This window comes from Lactuca serriola, chromosome 9 (assembly GCF_051521515.1).
Source record: "Lactuca serriola cultivar US96UC23 chromosome 9, Lser_US96UC23_V15, whole genome shotgun sequence".
Classification (NCBI taxonomy): domain Eukaryota; kingdom Viridiplantae; phylum Streptophyta; class Magnoliopsida; order Asterales; family Asteraceae; genus Lactuca; species Lactuca serriola.
This window is the reverse complement of record NC_136416.1, coordinates 59,365,558-59,387,834: the sequence shown is the minus strand read 5'-3', so window position 1 is coordinate 59,387,834 and position 22,277 is coordinate 59,365,558. Positions and strand designations below refer to the sequence as shown.

At 35.6% G+C, this 22,277-nt stretch overlaps 2 protein-coding genes across 2 annotated transcripts; both read right to left on the bottom strand.

Moving 5' to 3' along the window:
• Nucleotides 1-9,998: 9,998 nt before the first annotated feature.
• On the bottom strand, nucleotides 9,999-12,515 carry LOC145075728 (large ribosomal subunit protein eL8-like). The gene is made up of 7 exons (XM_079021861.1): nucleotides 12,438-12,515; nucleotides 11,732-11,960; nucleotides 11,443-11,612; nucleotides 11,178-11,361; nucleotides 10,672-10,771; nucleotides 10,387-10,502; nucleotides 9,999-10,204 (listed from the first exon to the last, which is right to left on the bottom strand). Exons 1-7 carry the CDS (start codon nucleotides 12,513-12,515, stop codon nucleotides 9,999-10,001), a joined length of 1,083 nt encoding a protein of 360 aa, XP_078877987.1.
• Nucleotides 12,516-14,482: 1,967 nt separating this feature from the next.
• On the bottom strand, nucleotides 14,483-21,402 carry LOC145074528 (pleiotropic drug resistance protein 2-like). Its single transcript, XM_079020887.1, has 15 exons — nucleotides 20,863-21,402; nucleotides 20,502-20,590; nucleotides 20,038-20,413; nucleotides 18,884-19,875; nucleotides 18,580-18,740; nucleotides 18,395-18,498; nucleotides 18,142-18,307; nucleotides 17,886-18,046; nucleotides 17,471-17,803; nucleotides 16,955-17,245; nucleotides 16,769-16,852; nucleotides 16,276-16,409; nucleotides 15,942-16,169; nucleotides 15,388-15,814; nucleotides 14,483-14,752 (listed from the first exon to the last, which is right to left on the bottom strand). The coding sequence occupies exons 1-15, from the start codon at nucleotides 21,400-21,402 to the stop codon at nucleotides 14,483-14,485; spliced, it is 4,356 nt and encodes a 1,451-aa protein (XP_078877013.1).
• Nucleotides 21,403-22,277: the final 875 nt, after the last annotated feature.

Here is a 22,277-nt window from a genome sequence, read left to right as displayed (position 1 = left end):
AGCTCTTAATCCAAGGTCTTAATCCATTAAGACCTACATATCTCACACATGGAACAACCACAGCCCTTGGGACCTCATTTTTCTCACTCAAGACCTCTCCAAAGGTATGAAAGGACAGATAATCTCGACCAACTCAAAACATGCATCAAGATGAGGACTTTTGGGACAAGAATGATGTCAAAACTTCACAACACTTATATCTATGCAATATAAATGACAAGCAAGAAGCTTTATACCTCAGATAGGCTCCAAAGGATGATATCTTTGTAGATCTATAAGCTCCAGCCACTCAACTCCTTCTTTGACAACTTCCTCTTTCTTCTTTTAGCCTCTCCTTTGCCAAAATAAGCTTTCCAAGGCCAAACACACCCAACAATGGAGGTGGAACGGCTATCTACGGTTTCTGAGGTTAAGAGAGAGCTTATCGAGGCTAGGGTATGAACCAACATGTTCCTTATATAGTGGCTGACCCTAATTTTAGGGTTTTAGAACTCTGAGAGTATGCTGGGCGTACTCAACCTTGCACCCGCGTCCAATTACACACTTACGCTGGGCGTAACCCGGATTACGCTGGGCGTACTCGGCGTGTCCCCAAATTTCATATTTGGCCCTCTTTTCCCACAAGATGACCAAAATACCCTTCCTCTTAAATCCCGGGGACTCACAATTAAGTACTCTTAGGAACGGGGCGTTACACCTACCCTCAACCAGCTCCTTAGAATACCCAAAATTTTCCTTGATTTGAGTATGGATCCCGTGCTTTCACTAGTACGGGCCCAATACTACCTTCCATACATATTCAAACTTTCGTTGAGAATTGTTTCAGATCCTCTAAGTAACTACTCATGTCCACTACCGTCAGATCCGACCACATATACCCTCTCTCAAACGAGTACACACTTCTAATCTTCCTAGATTCTGAAAGATCTTGTATGCTCAAGAATCATATTAAAGTGATGTTGCTAATTAACATATAATACTAATGAGTCACACTAACAACAACTTGATATAGTTGATTATTTATTAGAAACTGATTTTAATAAATATTCAATAAACTCTTATAATTAAATTGGAAATTGTTTATATCTGAGAAATAATAATTTTCATTAGCAAGTAACATTACATAATTCATATGGTATGAATTAATAAGTCATGCACAACATTTTGGACTAGATAAATCCTTTTGTCTTTTACCAAAAAGTTAAAGTTTATATTTTATAAACTTGGTTTATAAAATATAAAGGTTTTTGTCTTCTTCCTTTTATTATTTTTTAAATTAAGAAGTCAAAGGAAGAGTATGGCTTTTAAGTCAGTTTATTCAAAAGTAATGAGCATATCTTAAACTATGGGGGAACACTTAGGTGTAGGGGAATGATATACTTAAAGCATTGAGACCTTTGGGTAATGTTTTAACTTTAAGAAAGCCTTCCATCTATTTCTTTCTTACACTTGTTAAAAACATAAGTGGCATAAGGAATGACCTCTCCCTCTCACTTTTGGTTCATGCATGAAGATAACTTGTACATTCTTATACTCTCTTGAAGTCCATATTTGTTATGAAATTCAAGCTTAAGAGATTAAGAGTTTTATACAAAAGAACTAGCATTCTACATTAAGTTGATATATTGTTGGTGTCTCTAAAATTCATCATTCTTCATCAACTTCCAAGCCTCCTAAGAGGATCCAAAGAACTACAAAGGTTGTTAATTCTTCATCTCTTTGGTTGGTGTTGTTTTCTTCCCAAACTTTGCAGATGATCCTTGGTGGGTTTAACTTGTTTATGTTATTCAAAAACGATCAAGTATTCAGTTAACAAATATCATGTTTTTGAAACTAGTTTTTGAATAAAAACCCAACATATTCTCCTTCTAGGACCCCCTCTTCCGAAAATGCTCACACAAGCATATTCTAACATTCTTCCTAGGCTTTCCTAGGGTTCCCTCCGAACCACTCTCCACTATCAGCTACAGAAGAGACTCCCTGTAATTACATGCCACATGCACTAAATAATTCTTCAACTATAAGGTCTCACACTACAATGGTTGGACTTAAACAAGAGCTACGTAATAGAGGTAAACCTAACCTTCTAAAATTATCTAATCCCTGCAACATGTAACCTAACGTATTCACTTAATATTTGGCTGATATTATTGGAGGTCTCTAAAAGCACAAAGCAAGCATCATTCGTTTATTGAGTAATCTAAACCAGTGCCTCACTTAATCAAGCCATTCAATCCAACAATCTGAAATCCATACTAGCATGCAGTTCCAAAAGCTCAATCAACATGCATATTAAGGCATCTCTCCTAGCATTCTATCATGCAAATCATGACAAAATCCTTAGCTATAGTATAGCATGTAATTCTCATATATTCATACCAAAACAATAAGCATAACACATGTATGGGTATTTTAGGAAATACTTACTTGAGCTCGGCTGATTGCATGCATCACACCCCTTTTTCTTAGAAAACCTTTTTAGAAAATCATTTTATTTTAAAAGATTTTAGAAATCCTCAGATTGAGTTCAGACACAGAGTGTGCCTATTAATACTGTTGTCGTACACGATTTAAACAAATAAAAATAATAAATAAATTGCTTTATTGCACTAACAGGTAGTACAGGTAAGCAGGGTTGGATCCTCAAGGACACGTCCTAATGTTTACACCTCTTTGTGTAAGGTGTGGTCTAATTCTTGATGAATGCAATAAACATAAAAAGGGGGGGGGGGGGGGGGGGGGGGTATTTCTGAAAATTAAACTAATAGAAATCGAAAATGAAAAGAAAATGACTAAAATTAAAGTGAAGTAAATTCAAATAAAGAAAAGAATTCCGGTTTCGCGTTGACACCCCTAATCATATAATTAACATTCAACACAATATTTGACTATGCACTTGTTCAAACTGGTACTTAGGTTCATTAACAAGCTCTAATGACCTATATTACCAAAAATCATTTAATCAAAATAAGTTCTTTGATTTAAACCTAACTTTTTACTAAATTAACCAAACAAGCACTTGATTAACAAATAAAAGTTGCATTAGACACAGTGTAATTCCCAGTAAAGTTCAATACCTCTCATAAGCTTGGAGGCGTTAAAACTTGTTTGATCAATTCAAATTAGAGTTAACCATAAACTCATAATTAATCTAATACTTGTCACTTTTTACTAATTAATCTAGACAATTACGGATCTAAACAATTAGATGACTAGAATAATTCACAAACAATTTAAGTGGCCAACAGAAACTAAAATCAACATCAAACATTCAATTTAACACATAACTGATCAAATTAAACAGTAATCATAGTCAAACATAATGCCTGATGATTAATCATATGAAAATGTTACGTCTTGCGAAACTGAAATCTGAGTTTTTAGCTTGACATGGCTAAAAACAAATTACAAACAGTGGAAATAGAATCTAAACGATAAATCTTACTAAACTACAGATTTGAATCGAATCGTCTCCTTTAGATCTGCGTTCTTCACTTGAAAACCACTGAAAATCGCCTCTGAGTCGCCAGGAATCGCCAATTAGGGTTACTGGAAGAGTATGGGGCAGTATTTATACGTCTAGCTGTCAAAACGACGTACCTGCGATCGTAAAGGGGTATACATGCGATCGCATGTATCACCAAAAAATGTGTCATGAGACTCTTTAATTAAGTACGTTGCTATTTTGAGGCAATTTAACCAACCTGCAATCGCAAAGGCACAACCTGCGATCACAGGTTCTCTTTTTTTCTCATCTGATGATTTTTGTGACTCGTTGGAACCTCGATGGCAACCTGCGACCCAACCTGCGATCGCAAGGTCAAACCTGCGATCGCAAAGACATAACTTGCGATCGCAAATGAGGCATTTTAGCTCTTTTTATTCATCGTTCCTCTTTCCAAGTAGTTCTCGATCATTTCCCGACATCCTTCCTTGGTCCAGACTCCAATTAAGCTCCTAAGCATCCACAAACGCATCTCGAACTTGCACAATCATCCATGTGCTCCAAATAGCCCTGAAAAGTCATAACAAACGTGAGCAGTATGGGCATTCTATAAAATAATCATGAAACACGAAATACATAAGAATAATCGGGAATTAGTTAACTTTTTATAATGAAATACGTAGGAAATTGTGCTAAAAGATACATATAAAATGCATCTAACAGTGCCCGAATCCCTCAAACCAAGGCTATGATAATAACTTGTAACATCTCAAAAATCATAAGGTAAAAGTTTAACTTTTAATTCAACCCATAAACACCATTTATTCTTATCAACCATTCAAAAGTATATTAGAGTAAAAATATTTATTATAGTACAATCCTAAAATCGTAAAGTGTGGAAACATAGGTGGAAGCGCTGCGATGAAGTGCGGTCAAATTCGAGCCCTTCCTTTTTCGAACTGGAAGTACCTAAAACCAAAACCATAAAATTGTAAGCACAAAGATTAGTGAGTTCCCCAAAATACCACTTACCATGCATATATGTCAGCTCAAGGCTATATCGGGTCTATTTCACCCCCAAGTCTATTTCAACTCATATGTCAGCTCAAGGCTGTATCGGGTCTATTTCACCCCAGTGTTTATTTCACCCCACATACATATAACAAACAAGCATACATGCATACAGCAAGAGTCACAAAGATAACAATATTATAACATATCCTAGTGGGTCAACATTGGTGCCTTCGACCCATGGGTACAGTGAGGAGACTCACCTCAATCAAGAGATAACCGAATAACACGCGCTGCTTCTACTGGGTTTCTTACACTAAACACATCCAAATTATCCTTAATCAATAATTAATACAATTTCACATAAAAAAAGGTCTAGATCACACCTCCTCATAACAATGGGTAGAGGACTAGTTTAGCTTTTCTATACTTGGCCCAATAAGGCAAGGCCCAAACCCAAAATGGCCCAAAAGCCATTTAGGTGCGCACACCCAACATACGACGTTGAAGACCAAATTCATCTCCAAACCTCTTAATTCCATAAGAAAACATGCATAACTTCTAGATTTGATTCTCATGGGATGTCGTAGGTCCTAAATTCCTGACTTTATGACTTTGCATGGCTTAATGGTGCCCAAACCAAAGCCCTAAATCTCTAACTTCAAAAAATGACCACCAACTCATGCATAGAAGGAATAGAAGAACCAAGATCACATTTTTATGGTTCCTAATAACTCCATAATGGATAAAGTTTCCAACTTTACCCATTAGAATGGTCCAAACAACCAAGATCTAGTCTTTAAGTCTCAAAGGGACCAAAAGTGCATCTTTTCCAACTTAATCCATTAAGACCAAGTCTCCAACCTTTAGATATGAATCAATACGATGTTTAGATGTATAAAGTTTCCAAATTTATCCATAGCAAGGTCACAAACTTTCAAGATCTAAACTTTATGCACTAAAGTGATCAAAAGCTCATAACACCCAATAATAGCTAGATCTATCAAATGCATCATCAAGATTCAAGCTTTATACCTCCAGAAGAAAGATCAATGCGAACAACATCTGGATCTACAAGCTCCAAGGCAACCAAAACTTCTCCAAGGTGTTCTTCTTCTTCCAAATGTACCAAAATCCTCAAAAAATCACTCAAAGACTCAATATCAGTCCAAATGGAGCTAGGATTTCGAGTTTAGGGTTAAAGGGGATAGAGGATGAAGATAAGGAGGGTTGGAAATGAGTTAAGGTGTTTAAATAGGGTCCACGACACAAAATTAGGGTTTACATCTGACCTACATATGCACAACGTACTCCAGGTATGCCCAATATATTGGGGTGGTTATCCGCGATCATTCCTGCCCAGTATGCCATGTACGTCCAACGTACTTTGCTTACCCCAAAATCTTCGTAACTTCAAACAGTTATAACTTATTCGTTGTAACTCCGTTTTCGATGATCCTTATATCCGCATAATGGTATTGAGGAGCTCTACAACCCCATCTAAATACTTTTGACTTAAAACGTATCAAACTAAAATCCTTAATTCATAAAAAAAGTATGAAACATCATTTTTTTCATTTTACCCTTTGACTTCAAGACACAAAGCAATGCTTTAATCGCTTATCCAATGTTATCATCATCCAATAACGTCTAAACCCCATTCCATTGAAGCCCAAGGCCTTTACTAGATCCATTTATTGTCCACTATGCCAGGATAAGAAACTTCTCGAAACAGGATGTTACATAAGTCCTCACGTCGTGGTAGTAAGGGTGTCATGTCGCGAAGATTGGGTATTCCAGCTTAATGGATTTAACCATTTCCATTTATTTAATGAGCTCCAAAGCTTATATATGATTCAACTCAAGGTCTAAATGGATAAAGTTTCCAATTTTATCCATTGAGATATCACTCTAAGACAAGATCTCAAGTCTAAGGTCCTTAATGACAACTTTAATGCATGTAATCACCCATTAATCACTTGATTCATAAATTCTTTAATCTAAAACTTCCAAAAGGGCTTTAGGGATCCAAATGATCCCTAAAATGCAAACTTTACGGACATGGATGCCATACGCATGTCCTTTCCCAAATCCAGGTCAAAAGATGCAAAATGACCTAAAATCCAATCAAAGTCTTTAAACCACCACCAATTCCTAGATCTATAAGATATGATGCTCAAGAGATTTAGAAAAACCATAAAGTTGCAAACTTTATCTCTTCAAACCATACCAACCACATCGAAGGGACCAAATAATGACATAAAACCTAGATCTAAAGAGGAAAACATTAAAAGATGGAAACTTGAGGACTTACAAAGAGTCTAGAAGATGCACACAAGTGATGGAAAGGTTGCTTGGGGAAACAAGGCACCACAAATTCTTATCGTTCCTTTAAAACCACCAAAACATGCAAGAATAAGCTCAAAAGCTTCAAGTGAGCTAGGGTTTGGCCAAAGGTTTGTTTGGAGGTGATGGAGGCTGAGGGTGAAGGAAACCATAGCCCCTCAACAATGGGGTCTAAGTCTGAAATACCCCTCAACAAACACGACCATGTCACGACGTGATGTTGCTTCCCTCACATTGTGACCCATTCAAAAACCCCAAATTTGCTCTACATTTTCAAACCTTAGTATTCAGGAAGTTACAATGAAATTGTATTTACATTATTTGTATATTGGTTATATGCATACAATTATTATGTTGAAATTTTTTCCAAGAATAGGGATTGTTATGAATGGAAAAGGGTCGGTTTAGACCAAGATTAGAAGATTTGGAAGATTGTTTAGATTTTATGTTTATATTGGAAACTCAACTCATGATCTTAGTCATGTTTTTGTATAAATATGTTGAGCATGCAGTACAAATTTTTTGTCCCCTTTGAGACAAAGTTACGTTCATTTGTGAATGATTTTTAGAATATTGTAAACCTTGTAAAATAAACTTTTCGGTTAATACTTTTTAGTACACTGTAAACCTTTAAAAGAAACTTTGCAACACTCAATTATTTTAGGTAAATTTCCTTCTTATTTTAAAAAGCCCTCACTACTAGAAAAAAGGCCTTTTACGACGCTCATTGCGCGTCGTAAAACGCTCAGACGACGCGCAAATGCGTGTCAAGGAAGGCCCTGTCATAAAGAGAGACGACGCGCTTTTGCGCGTCGTCTATAGACGACGCGCATTTACGACGCGCATTTATGACGCGCAATTACGACGCGCGTTTATGACGCGCAATGCGTATCAAGGAAGGCCCTGTCATAAAGGAAGACGACACGCATTCGCGTGTCGTAACCTTACGACGTGCGTGTTTATGACACGCAATGCGTATCAAGAAAGCCCATGTCAAGAAAGGCCATGTCATAAATAAAGATGACACACATTTTTGCGTATCATAATTTTAAATGTTAAAAAAAATTATTTATGGATTTACTAATTTTCAAATTAAATTTGCATTTAATGTCCAATAATAGAAAATAATATATCATATATAAAAAATATAATCCATTACATAAAATTTATTGTCATACAAAAATACAATACATTGTAATACATTGGTATTAAGGGGACCTAATTGTACATTGCTATTAAGAGGTTTTCCCTAACTATATAACTTATTTGTATAACCAAGTCCAAATGAAAGTATCCACAACCTTCTTCCAGCTGTGTTAGATTCCGAACGAATTAACCTATATATTAATAAAAAAAAATAACATTAACATATAGCAATAAATAATAATAATAATAATAATAATAATAATAATAATAATAATAGCCATATTAATAAGTGCATTAAGTCAAAAAGAAAACACAACTACGTATTTGTCTATTTTGTTGACTGGATGAACTATGTGAATGTGAGTAAATGACCCTATTACCCTTCTGTACATATGAATTCAAAAAGAAACACCCCTTTGTATGTACTATGTCAAAAAGCATCACCCCCTAGTGAACTATCTGAATGCAAGTAAATGACCATTCTACCCCTTTGTATTTGTTAGGTCAATAAGAAACACACCTATATATATGTCCCTTTTTTTACTAAATGAATAAACTGTTTGAATGCAAGTAAATGACCATTTTACCCTTCTGTATCTATACTCATCAAAGTAAAAGATGCTGAATGATAAATGATACATTAGTGGATGATATGTCACATAACACATACCTAAAAAAAGCAAGAAATGGCTTCATTAACTTTCTTTTCAATAGAACCCCATGATGATTGAAGATGTGCTTGTGAAAGAAGACAACAGCCAAGAAGGTGAAGAAGTGTGCACCATTCGTTGTTTACACCCTGCATACCACTAGATGTTTTCTCCTTGAGTGTATTTTGGTTCACCATAGCTAGAAGATGCTTCAAAAAAAACAAATATAGAAATGAAAGAGGTGGGATTTGGAAGGTGTTTTGAATCAACACGGTTTTGATGTTTGAAAAAACTTTGATGATCAAGTAACAGATTTATCTGCATATGTAAATTTAAAGAATAAGCCTCTAGCTTTGTTTTGACATTTTTATTGTATGTATTTATGTATGTATGTATGTATGTATGTATGTATGTATGTATGTATGTATGCATAAACATTTCTTTTTCTAGAATAAAACATCAAGTGCTTACCTGGCCACCCAACTTCACCATGTAGCTCAGCAACAATAGAATTCCCACTGCAAGAACAATATATTTATTATAGAAATACGCCTTTAACTTCCTTTTAAAAAAAACAACAAGAGCATAGTTATGATTAACTTTTCTAGGGTATATTGAAAAACTCAACATGCATAAGAATATACCTTGAGCAAAATCCCACATTGTGAACGATGAGCTCTCATATGAAGCAGATGGTACATATGTGAAGATATGTTAAGGGAAGCATTATAATATAACTGGATATTAAATTTGGTCATGCAAAAAGACTCTAAAAATCAACATTTCAAAATAGATCAAAGTAGCACTGAATAAGAAAAGCAGCATGCAAGCAAAACAAAAGCTACTTAGGAATCTTCCATCAGGACTCCATGAGAGTGCACTTATTTGTTCATCACCATGGCCTCGAAGAAAATCCACAAGAGTCCATCTAACTCCAGAACCTATATGAAGCAGACCAAATGCAAATTGCACCCCTGTTTATACATTAATAGAAACTCATGAGCTTCCACATGCCAAGAGTGCAAGGTTATGGATGTCAAATATACTAACTTGCAGCCTATTGAAAGTGTCTTCCCTGCATCATCTAAGTATATCGGTTACAAGAGGAATTCATCTTTTTTTTTTGTTTATATGTATCATATATATATATATATATATATATATATATATATATATATGTGTGTGTGTGTGTGTGTGTGTGTCTATATATATATATATATATATATATATATATATATATATATATCCTCCAACAATAACATAATCTCTTCTATCAAAACTTCCAACCTCCTCTCCCTCCTATATAAGATGATTTACACTCAACTCAAATCCCTAATAATCCAATTCCATCCATTCATACCTTTTTGGGTTTTGGGTTTTGATTGTTGAAGTTTGTTACTTTAGTAGTTGTTAGGCCAGTTGATTTGAGTTGGTTGGGGTTGTTGCTGCTGATAGACACTAGCTACTGCTGCAGGTCCCAAAATGTCCACACTACCCGGTCCACCACCAGCCAATGGGTCAACTGCACCAGTGGTTATCGGTTGAGGCGGGTGATAAATATTAGCAAATACTCTGCAAAATACTGCTGCAGCACCTCCACCTCCACCTTATTTGTACAAAATACTCTGCAAAATCATGAAAGTCATTTGGCCTGAGATAAGAAAAGAAAAATATGTAATATTCATGCCCATAAACATAATTATGATATTGCCCTTCCATAGCAGAGAAGTTAAAGGGTGCATCAAGGGTAAGGTTGTCAATCAAGATGTAAGGTTGTCATTCTTGTACAGGTACTCAGGGACACAGAAGGTAACTGTTGCTGGCAAGGCTGGTGGAGAAGCTTGATGTCTGCCTGAACAGCAACCAGCAATAACCCATTGGAATTAGTGTTTAAACACAAAGTTCTGCTTAAAACAATACAAAAATAATTTACTCCAGTTAGAAAATTACAAAATCTAGAAAGGCTATATTACAAAGAATAAACCGAATTGAAGATACATAATACAAAAGGGATAAGCCCAGTATTTGAACATGGTAAGGTCAGAATTATAACTATCATATATAACTACTGACATATAACAAGCCATAAACTTATATACTGGATACAACCCAACTGGATTATAACCTAAACAAAGGAAGATAAAAAGATCCAAATTTCGAATGAAACAACTACCTGTATTCAACCAAATTAAATAAAAATTGGTTTATTCAATATTTCATGGTGGCCATAGATAGGTAACAAGCAGCAATGACGATGAACAAAGAAATATTGGACCCAAAAAAATCGGGAGAAAAGGGTGAAGAGAGAGAGAGAGAGAGAGAGAGAGATGGCTACAGGCCTTCAAATTAATTTTCTAATGGTTCATGTGATATGATGAAAGAAACTTTGAAGTTTGGCAAGTAGTAAAGAGAAAATGTGTGGCATCAGCAGGAGGTGGTGAGGAGCGACGTCATCTTATTGTCTCCTGGAACAACAACCAAATCAAGAGGTGACAAGAAGCTCTCTGGAAAAGACCGTATTCTTTTCCTAAAAAACAGAAAATAGCCATAAAGGTAATACAAAAAGAATTGTCACTCACAACTGAAAATGAGAAGAAAAAAAAAAGTAAAAAGTATGATAAGGGAAAAACTTACAGTTCCTAAACGAGATTTCCCCTTTACAATGCAGTAAGGGATTTCCATCTTTCTGCAGAGTGCAGGAAGCCAGACAACCAATTCAATTGGATCAACATCATGGGCAATGATCACCAATTGTGCCTTGTTCTGAAATGGAACATAATATGTCATTAAGCACTTTAGAAGAAAAAGAAATAGAAGATTACAGTGAGTGTAAATGAGAAAAACCTGCTCGATAAGGTAGGTAATATGGTTAAGACCATACTTCACAACAATGGGTTTCTTAGCTTCAACAGTCTTTCCTTCTGATTCAGCTTGAGCTCTCTTCAACAGGCGTTCCTTTTTGGCTGCTTTGTCTTCCGGCCTGTACTTGAGTAGCATCTTGAACAAAGTCGTTGCTTCATAATTTCATAAACAGAGATTTGTCTATCAGTTTGATGAAACTCGGTGGATTGTAAAAGGAGTAAGAACATAGTTGGAATTAGAACAAAATTATTGTTAAGGATGAGCATTATACCGAGATTCTTGTCAAGGGTTTTGGTAAACTGGTTCAATGCTGGTGGGACCTTCAAACGCTGCTTGAGGATTCTCCTCTTTCTCTGAATTCGGACGACTTGAGGCCATCTTACGAATCTGTGAAGATCCTTCTTAGGAGGCAAAGCTCCACCGATTCCAAATTGCTTTGGTCGTTTCTCGAACAATGGATTCGCGACCTTCTCCTGGGAAATTAGATAGACTCGTAGATATTAACAACGGAACAATTCCAATCATACTCCAGGGGTTTTCAAAATATGTAGTTATGAGTAAACGAATTTCGGTTTCAAAATCTATGTTATCGATTCGAGTTTACTGCCAATATATAAATGCTACTTTAGCTCTCTGGATATGATACCATGAGGCAGGTGACAAAATAGGTGCGAGTCTATAGGAAGGAGAATATCATATGAGGATTCTGTTACAATTTATCCAATATGCTCATAACATAGATTAAGTCAACAAAATCCACAACTAAATTGAGATTAAATGTAGTAATGCATGATCTAATAACTGACTGGAATGAATCCAAAAACCTGGTTCAAGCATTTCATCGAGCAATTGGAGTGCTTCATAAAACTTTCTTTCAAATTTCAAACAAATCCACACAGAAGAACACATAATTTGAGAATGTGAAAGAAGGGTACCAGTAAGAGAAACACCAACTAAAAGCAAATCAAAATTATTACCTTGGTTTTCGCAAACCCTCCATCGATATCGACTGATATATTCAGTTTGCCTTTTAAATCATAACCATAACCAATCATTCTTGATTGATAATCCTTCAAATTGTGTTCTTCGTCATGAGAGAGAGAGAGAGGGAGGTCAGATGGTTAGGATCTGTATCCCACAGTAAAGAAGGTGTGAGACCAAACCACCAACATCCATTGTTTGCGGTGGTGTTCGTAGTCTGATGTAAATGGGGTGTCAGGGGCCTGAATCTTGAAGAGTTAATACTTGGGTGGCCTTCCATATCAAGGTTCCTTGTTTCATCGATGCATATATATCTGAACAGAACACACTACAAATATGGTGGTGTGAGTGACGGCTAGGGTTCTTGAGAGAGAAAAAATGATTTTTTTAGAAAGTGTGTGAGAATGTCTTTGAAGACATTGTGGATAAAAGAATACAGAAAGAAGCAGGTCAAGGAATAGTGGAAGAACACTGTTGGCGAGTATTCTCAAGAACAGAAGAGATGAAGCAGGTGAAATCACAGCAGAGATGAAGCAGATAATGGAAATCAGAAGCCTTTTTTCTTCATTGAGATGATGAAGTCGAGAGATGGAGATGAAATCGTTACCTTGGAAAAGGTTGCACAGCAGTGTGAGGAGAATGAAAGATGCGTCAAAACGCTTAGGTCAAAGAGTTAGCGGGCTTTTCTAATTTTTTCGGCTTTTCTTTTCCCGCTTGTAACTAAAGAACGCGCGTTCATAAAAATTATAAAGCGACACCTCCAGAGGGCGCGCATTTAAGATACAGCGCCCTCCGTGTTTTTAATTTTTTTTCTTATGACAATAATTTAAGGGCGCGCAATAATGCGTGACCTAAATCCTTAAATTTTCTGAATAGATGACACGTTTTTAATGTCACTATCGGTTGCGTAACATAAATTAATGAGTGTCATGGTTTGCGCGTCGTAAAAGGCTATTTTTCTAGTAGTGCCTTGTATTTGTGAAGTTTGTTCCTACGTGGGGCGTAGGGTAGTCTCCTACGCAGTACATAGGAGCGAATAAATTTCCGAGGGTGGAACCTTATTTAAAGACTCTAACTCCCTTGAGGCCCTTCCATCCTCGGCCCCATTACCCTAAACCGTCCATTTGAAACCCCAATCCTCATTTGTGTGCTTTTGAGCCTTAAGGGTGTATGGTGTTCACTTTTGAAGTCCCAATTGGAAACACCATAGTGGAATAGTAAGTAATAAGGAATGTGCAAAGTGTAATATAAATATTATATTTGATCATAATACAAATCTTATAACTTATCATAATATAAATACTAAAATTTATCAAAATATATGATTGAAAATTTCTTTAAAATCAAGTTTGTGATTATAAATCATAGATTTTTCGTTAACTTATATATCAAATCAAATAATATGATTTTAAAGAAATAAAAGAAACCTTATAATTACTAATTAGGATCCTAGTAATCTTGTTCTATAATTATTTTCTTAGTCATCGTGTTAGACTTTTAGTAGGTAAAATAAATAATGAGATACGAGATATTTCTTCGAGTCCAAGAACTTCGTGTCGCATGATCTTTTATCTTCCACTAACTTATCTATAAAAATTTCCTCAGTGTAAAAAAAAAACAACACAATATGATTCTCATTAGTCATTATATTATTAAACAAGTTTCCCATAACATTCACCCTAACTAATGCTCTTTTATTGGTTTTAAAGAAATATGCGATCAGCAATTAAATTGATAATGCTTATACTATAATCAAGTTTCTCACTCTATATATATGACTTAATCGTTTGAAGATCTGAAACACCTCACGAGGGTTGACATTATAGTTATTGACTTCACTAATTTCTTGACCTCAAGAAGTCAAAGGCCGGCGCCGACCCCACCACCTCTTCCCCACTCTTCCTTTAACCACAAGTCAAACGAGTTTGTTCTTTAATCTTTATTGTACAAAATCTCAACGTTCAATTATTATATATTCCCAATTCTTGTAAAAACAGGAAAAAAAAAGATACAATCGATAAAAATCTTCGTTGGAATCAAATCAGCGCCGTTGGAAGTTCAATGCCTTGATGCCATATACAAAGACAGCAAAGAACAAGAGTACCCAACCAACATGAGCAAGAGCAACGTATCCTAGGAAATCGTGTTCGTATCCTAGGAATTCCTTTAGGTAAACCTTAACCTCCATGTTTCCATGTTTAGGCACATGAACGAGGTTTGTCTTGTCGCCTAGTTGAGATGTTATAAGCCCGTAGATTGTCCATGCAACCGGTGATCCCCAATAGTACCATCTCCACCAAATCGGGATTTGCTGCAAAAAATGTCACTTATCTTTTAGCAAATAACAAATAATAGTACGTAATTGAATATAAATGAAATTAAATTTATAATGATTATGTATTGTTATATTCCATCATGCATGGAATGGAAAGAATAAACACCTCTTCCCTTTGAATTCAAAATTGTCAATGGGAAATAATCATGATGTTTGATCTCGTTCGAATTTTGATCAATGTATACCAAACTCTATCTGAGACTTACATTTTTTTTTCTTTCTATTCTCATCAACTGTTATGGATAACTGGTTTAAAAAATAGAAAATAACAGCACACTTGACAAATCGCAGTAAATTTTGTAAACGGTTAGGACTTAATTATGGAGAAATATTCATTTCTATGACTTTTTCTTTCAAATTGTTCTTCCGGTATTATGCCGAAAAAATCTATATATAGCTTAGCGGATTAAAAATTCCCCATTAAATACTTAAACTATAAGGTTGTGTTTGTTGCAAAGAACAAACTTTCTAGACTATTTTTGATAATAAGAAAGAATAGGATATTATGTTTTTTGCACAGAAAAACCTATGTCCCACTTTTTTGGTAGCACAAATTGACATTACTCCTAATGAATGCCAAAAAAAAAAAAAAAGGTGTAGCGAAAACTTACTGTTCTTGGAATGAGGAAACCAGAGAACAAATTCCAGAAGCTAAGGAAGAAGGACATGACAATGGCAGCAATCTGGTAGCTTGGAGTTAGAGCCACAAGCATCATTCCATACAAAGTGAAGTACACAAAGCACATGAACACGTAATAATAGAACCACAAGAACTTCCCCAAATCCCATTCGAATCCAATCATGGAGTAAAGAAGAAGACTATAAAGAAATGTTTGGATCCCAACGTAAATGGTTTCCACCAAAACTTGAGCAAAAGCATACGGTAATGCTGAGTACATTCCGGCTGCTTTTTCTCGATAAAACACTGTCCGTTCAATCGCAACAACCGATTGAACGGCAGAGGTGTTTGTTCCACCAAGGAACAAAACCGCAGCGTACATTGCTCCCATTAGATTGGACAAATCTTGTTGTTTGCTCCTGTTTGAAAACAATAGTTTTTTTTTTTGTTATAATGGCGGGAAAACATTAATCTAGTTTGACTTTTCTTCATGGTCAACATATTGGTTAGTAGTTTGACTTTAAATATAGTAAAACTGAGTCTTACATTATCTCTCCTTTGCCCCAGAAGATAACGCCAAATATAAGACCAATAACTGCCGTCATGAAAAATCTAACAACGTTGTACTGTGGGTTTCGCCAGTACGACCAATGTTGTTTCCAGAAACACGCTTTGAACTGTTCAAAAGACGGCTGTGAAAACTGTGTAGCAAAATGAAGATCATGAGAGTCTTCTGGTGGTGTACTCAACTCTTTGATAAGCTTTTCATTCCTCCTAAAAATCATCCATGGAAAAAAATGGCATAAGTTTTGAGAGATTGTTAATTTAAAGATTAATAAAACATCTGAAAAAAAACAAAAATCTTGGTAGGTTTTTATACTTGTAGAGATCAGAATTTGCGAAAATGTCAGCAAAATCAACTCCAAGTTGAGCTTCAACTGCTGTAGAACTGACGTCTAGCATCCATGTTGCTGGGTTGTATCCTTCTTTGATCTTGGAAACTCCATTAATCGACTGAAAAAATGTAAAAATTTACCCAAATGACCAAAATGGATGTTACCATGTAATAAAAAAAAACCATATTTTTAGCCAATAATCATCGAAATAGGGTCAATTATGAATTGTGAAGTTTCCTTACTTAAGGTGCCCATCACAAAAGGCTTACAAATTAGAAAAAAAAAATCATATTTCACAATTATATTGCGAAATTATTTGTATTTTGTGAAATTCTTCAATTAATCTATTGCGACATAGATCTTATTTTGTTAAAATGGTAAAGAAAAAAAAAAGTTGTTAATTTGTTAAATGGACCTTCTATTTTGTTATTTTTTGTGATTATACTTAAAGCTAATTAAGAAAAGATGGTTCCTCACTTCAAAATACTCGACAAGAAGGTGCGAATATTGTCCAAGAGGCCCTGCGTATATGACTTGTCCTCCTCTCTTCATCAAGAACAGCTACATAAAGATGAAATCTTTCTTAAGTTTTAAGCATACCCAAGTGATAAAAAAACATTAAATCGTCAAAAAATCAAAAAAGGGTATATATATGAATCTTACCTCATCAAAAGCTTCAAAAATGTCTATACTCGGTTGATGAATAGTACACACAACAGTCCGGCCAGTGTCCACCGTGTTCCTGACAGCTCTCATGACGATAGCCGCTGCTCTTGCATCTAGACCGGAAGTCGGCTCATCCATGAAGATGATCGAAGGGTTTGCCACAAGCTCCACCGCTATCGTCAGCCTCTTTCTTTGCTCCGTTGATAATCCATCCACCCCCGGAAGTCCTACGAGAGCATGTCTTATCGGACCCAACTCCACCAGCTCCATAACTTCCTCCACAAACATCTGAATTTTCCACCGGAAAACATCATCAGTAATCGGAGTCATGAATGGAGTAACTAGTCATATATATATATATATATATATATATATATATATATATATATATATATATATATATATATATATATATATATATATATATATATATATATATATATATATATATATATATATATATATATATATATATATATATATATATATATATATATATATATATATATATACCTTTCGTGTTGCTTCATCGACATCGGAAGATAACCGGAGCCAAGCAGAATACAAGAGGGATTCATAAACCGTGACATGAGGAGAATGAATGTCGTTTTGTTCACAGTATCCACTAACACGAGCGAAAGTTTCTTGGTTTTTGGGATAACCAGAGATGCTAATACTTCCTTCGATATATCCTCCGGTCTTCCTTCCGGCCAACACATCCATCAACGTCGTTTTTCCGGCACCACTTACACCGACCAACGCCGTCAGAATCCCCGGTCTGAACGCGCCACTAACATCTCGTAAAAGTTGCAGACGATTCTCCTCTACTCCTTGGCTTTTCATTTCCTGAAAGTCGTAATAAATTACTCAGTTTGACATCAAAAAGGCAAAGTTGTATATATATACGCTACTTTTACATTTTACTTACAGCAGGCATATCGACGTAGTAGTTGACATGATCGAATGCAAGAGACAATGGCTTGAAGGGTAACACCATTCCCTTTTTAGATTCGGATTTGGTTGCTAAGGATGCTAACTTCTTCTTCTTGGCATCATCATCGTCTGTAACAGATTTAGAATCCGCCATGGCTGCATTTTAAGATTCGAAACGAAGATAGTCATATACATACATGGGTCAATTAATCACGAATTTTGAGAGATTGGTGCTTGAAATGTAGTCTTACGAGTCAGAAACGTGAGTGCTAACACAAAGCAAACGTTGAAGACGAGTGAGAATCCGAAGAGTGCAAGAACACAAATCCAGTACCAATGGCCTTCAGTGAACATTCCTCTGGCTTTTAGAAGTTCTTTCCCGACTGTGGATTCTCGATACATTGAGTCGAAGTTTGGCTGTATACAATATCATTGATCGAATAAATTCAAAATATAAATATTCAAATAGAATCGAAATCGATATGTATTGCTATCTAAACTTACAGCGCTCCATCGTTTATCGAGAAACTCAACAAGAACGATCGCGTTTTGTCCATATGACATGGGAGAAAGGTAGTATGCCCATTTCATCCATGGTTGAAGGTCATCTATAACATGAACAAAAGATCACATTAGTACAGAATTAAGATGGTTATTTGATTTGTATATATCTCTTGTTAACTACAAACCTTTCGCGATAATGAATCCACCAAGAACGAAAACTAGCAACAGAGTGAAAGTGCCGAGAGTGTTCGCCACTACCTGTGTTCTTCCAAGTGCAGCAATGAATCGAAATAGACCTAACGCCATTTGATGTATACCCAAGTACGCCAACAGTTGTCGGAAAAAACTGAAACATCACAATGGAAAAACGAAAATGGTTCAAATAATCGATTGAAAAAAACTGGCTCTTTACATCATTTGATCCAAAAGAACTCTAGCTTGTAAATCATTGTCGTAAGAATTTAATCCTAGAAGAAAAGAAATTCATACCAACTAGCAGAAGGAGCAAACCCGATAGTGTAATAAGTAAGAAGAATCCAAATTCCTGATTCCATAAGTGAAAGAGGAAGTCTCAGGAGCCAAATCGGAAGAGCAAAAGCCCAAGCAGGATAAAACAATGAATCCCTTTGTTTATAGAACACCGGTAGCCGGAAAATCGTCAAAGCAAGCTCAGCCATCCCGTTAAACATAACGTTAATCAGACTGAAAAACAACGCCCCATAATACTTTCCACCATCATCGATATCACCATGCTTCATCGTTGTTCGAAAAAACATGGTGAAGGTGAACAAAGCCATGATTGTGATTTGAGTAGTCTTGAAGATATACACAAAAGCATTTCTTTTCATCAGAAGCCATTCTCTCGATAAACACGCCTTGAAGAGTTCTTGATTCGATATCCCGTATTTGTTTGTCACGAGAGCGGCTGGATGAGCTTTAGATTTGTCATAAGGGACATGAAGAACAGCTGAAATCTTTAAACCGGTGTGAAAGTTTCGGAAAAAATGAACGAAATCGTCTACAGAAACGTATCTGTAAGCTATACTTTTGTTGAACCAGTATTGTTCTTGATCTTTTCTTGATGTGACTTCTTGTAAGAAGTCTGCAACGCCTTTTCTTTCTGGGCATTTGAATCCGACATGTTCAAAGAACTCAAGAACGTTCTTTCTTGGGCCTTGGTACACGACTTGACCTTCTGAAAGAAGGATTATGTCATCAAAGAGTTCGAAAGTTTCGGGTGCTGGTTGTAGGAGGGAAATTATCATAGTAATGTCCATGATATGAACCATTTGTCTCATATACTTCACGATTTGGAATGTTGTGGAACTATCGAGACCAGTTGAAATCTCATCCATGAGAAAAACCTTTGTGGGTCCCACGAGCATTTCGCCGGTTGTAACACGTTTTTTCTGGCCACCGGATATGCCTCGTCTCATCTCGTCTCCAACCATGGTGTCTGAACAAATGTCTAACCCGAGTAGCTACGATATCATTACAGTCTGGTTAGTTTTCAGACTTAACTTAATAATTTTTTTTATTGTAGAGTTGTATATAATACAACTCTACAATTTGTTAACACAAGGTTGTAAAATGTATTTTCTACAACCCTGATGATGTAACAATCAAGAAAGGAAAAAACGTACCCTAAGAACATACTCGGTGACCAAGCTAGATTCTTGTCCGGAAACCGCAATGGATTTCATGAATGCATCAAGTTCAGCATCCGGTTTGATTCCTTCGGCTTTTTCTCGTCTTGACAATTCTGCTAACATCTCGTATCGTGTCCCAACTCCCAAGCAACGTCCCGAAAAATTCATGGTCTCTCTCACGGTCATTTCACCGTGGTGTAGATCATGTTGGCTAATGTAAGAGCAAGTTCTTTGAGGGACAAATTCGTCCATTTCGTGACCACAATATGTCACCTTCCCGGTTACCCGCATATCACTTTCGAGCTTTCCCGCAAGTGCTTTCAACAATGTGGTCTTTCCTGACCCAGGAGGTCCCAGAAGTAGAGTCATTCTAAAAAGAATACCGATTTCATCAAGAACTATAAAAATTGTAAGCGAGAACATAGCTAGAATTGTAGAGATTTACATGATTTTTTTACCTAGATGGTGTGACGATTCCTGATACTTGATGAAGGATCTTGACGACCCTTCTCTTATTTGGGAAAAGTCGCATGAAACCGAGAACATCCTAAAAGCACGATAAAAATAATAAGATCAAGAAATTTCAATAAAAATAATTATTTTTTTGAGACATCATGTAATATTCAAGTAAGGTATAGAACAATCTAATAGATGGGTGGTGGGTGACAAAAAGTTGTTCATTTGTCAAGACTTAAACTCTCCACTACTTTTGTCTATACCATCACTATAAGCATTTGCACTACACCCATGGAGACAAGATCAATAAATTTAAGAAGCTAGTCAACATATTAGAACTTTTCAATAACTTAAAAAACTTGCCTCGATCGAGTTGATGGTAGAGTTAAGCAGAGTTGGAAGTGCTCTACTTCCAACAAACGCATCCCCTTCAATCGACAAATCCTCATATCTAATTTCAATCCTTGGAACCTCAATTCCGACTCTATCAATACGATCTCGGAGTCGTTCAAGAAGTCGTTCATTGTCATTATCGATTCTTTCTTGTATATTCTTCATCAAATTCTGTCTCTCTTCGGGTCCAAGATTTGCAACATCAATCTCTTCACGAACAACTTTCCCATCATCAAGAACTTGAGTCAAGAATCCTTTTCTTAATCGATCATATGTTGGAAGCCTTTCAATGGCAGCCCACATGAGTTCATCTTCATCATCTTCTCTCCCACTTTTCTGGAAAACATCGGGACCTGGTGTAGTGAATACTTCCCTGATACTAGCTGCACCCCAACCCCTGGTGCTTCTTGATGCTAGACTGCCTCTTCGGCTCATGTTCCGGCTCATGTTTCGGCTCATGTTCCGGCTCATGGACCTCATTAAGTCATCACCAGCTAATGCAGAAGCCATTTCTAGAACCCCGGATGGAAATATTCAAAAAAAATTATATGAACATGGGGAATGTTGATTGGATTTGTGGAGGGAATGTGTGTGTGTGTGTCTGTTGTTTCTTGATTTGTTTTTTTTTATAGGTAAATGGAGATTATTAGGAAGACAAAAGTTAGCATATAAAGTAATCTATCGAAATTCTACTTTTTGTCATGTTACGAGGGGTTCGTTTTTTCTTATATTGTATATTCAAGTCTCATAACATATACTATTTATTTCTTTACTTTTCTATAGTTATTAATTTTATTTTATTTTACATACTAAGACCTAAGTGACATGCTTAGGTTCTTGGATACTCAAGTTAAATGTTTTGCTTCAAAACATATATTTATTTCTTTACTTTTCTATAGTTACTATTTTTTTTTTTACATAAAAAGACGTAAGTGACATGCGTAGGTTATTGGATACTCAAGTTAAATGTTTTGCTTCAAAACATATATTTATTTCTTTACTTTTCTATAGTTACTATTTTTTTTTACATAAAAAGACGTAAGTGACATGCTTAGGTTATTGGATACTCAAGTTAAATGTTTTGCTTCTTAATATATATTTATTTCTTTACTTTTCTATAGTTACTAATTTTATTTTTTTACATACTAAGACCTAAGTGACATGCTTAGGTTATTGGATAATCAAGTTAAATGTTTTAACATGACATCTACATGTGGATATTTTGTTTGATAGGTCTTTTTAATCAAATTTAAATATTTACTTTTGCTTACATTTCAATTTATATATATATATATATATATATATATATATATATATATATATATATATATATATATATATATATATATATATATATATATATATATATATATATATATATAGGT

Excerpts from the sequence above, each read along its gene's own strand:
- LOC145075728 (XM_079021861.1), bottom strand. The coding sequence starts at position 12,515 with ATGATTGGTTATGGTTATGATTTAAAAGGCAAACTGAATATATCAGTC. Across the intron at positions 11,613-11,731 it reads AACCCTTGACAAGAATCTCG|CAACGACTTTGTTCAAGATG; the intron begins GTATAATGCTCA and ends GAAATTATGAAG. Across the intron at positions 10,503-10,671 it reads AAGTTTATGGCTTGTTATAT|AACTTTGTGTTTAAACACTA; the intron begins GTCAGTAGTTAT and ends TGTTTTAAGCAG.
- LOC145074528 (XM_079020887.1), bottom strand. The coding sequence starts at position 21,402 with ATGGCTTCTGCATTAGCTGGTGATGACTTAATGAGGTCCATGAGCCGG. Across the intron at positions 15,815-15,941 it reads TGGGGCAAAGGAGAGATAAT|GAGCAAACAACAAGATTTGT; the intron begins GTAAGACTCAGT and ends GTTTTCAAACAG. Across the intron at positions 14,753-15,387 it reads GTTTCCTCATTCCAAGAACA|CAAATCCCGATTTGGTGGAG; the intron begins GTAAGTTTTCGC and ends CATTTTTTGCAG.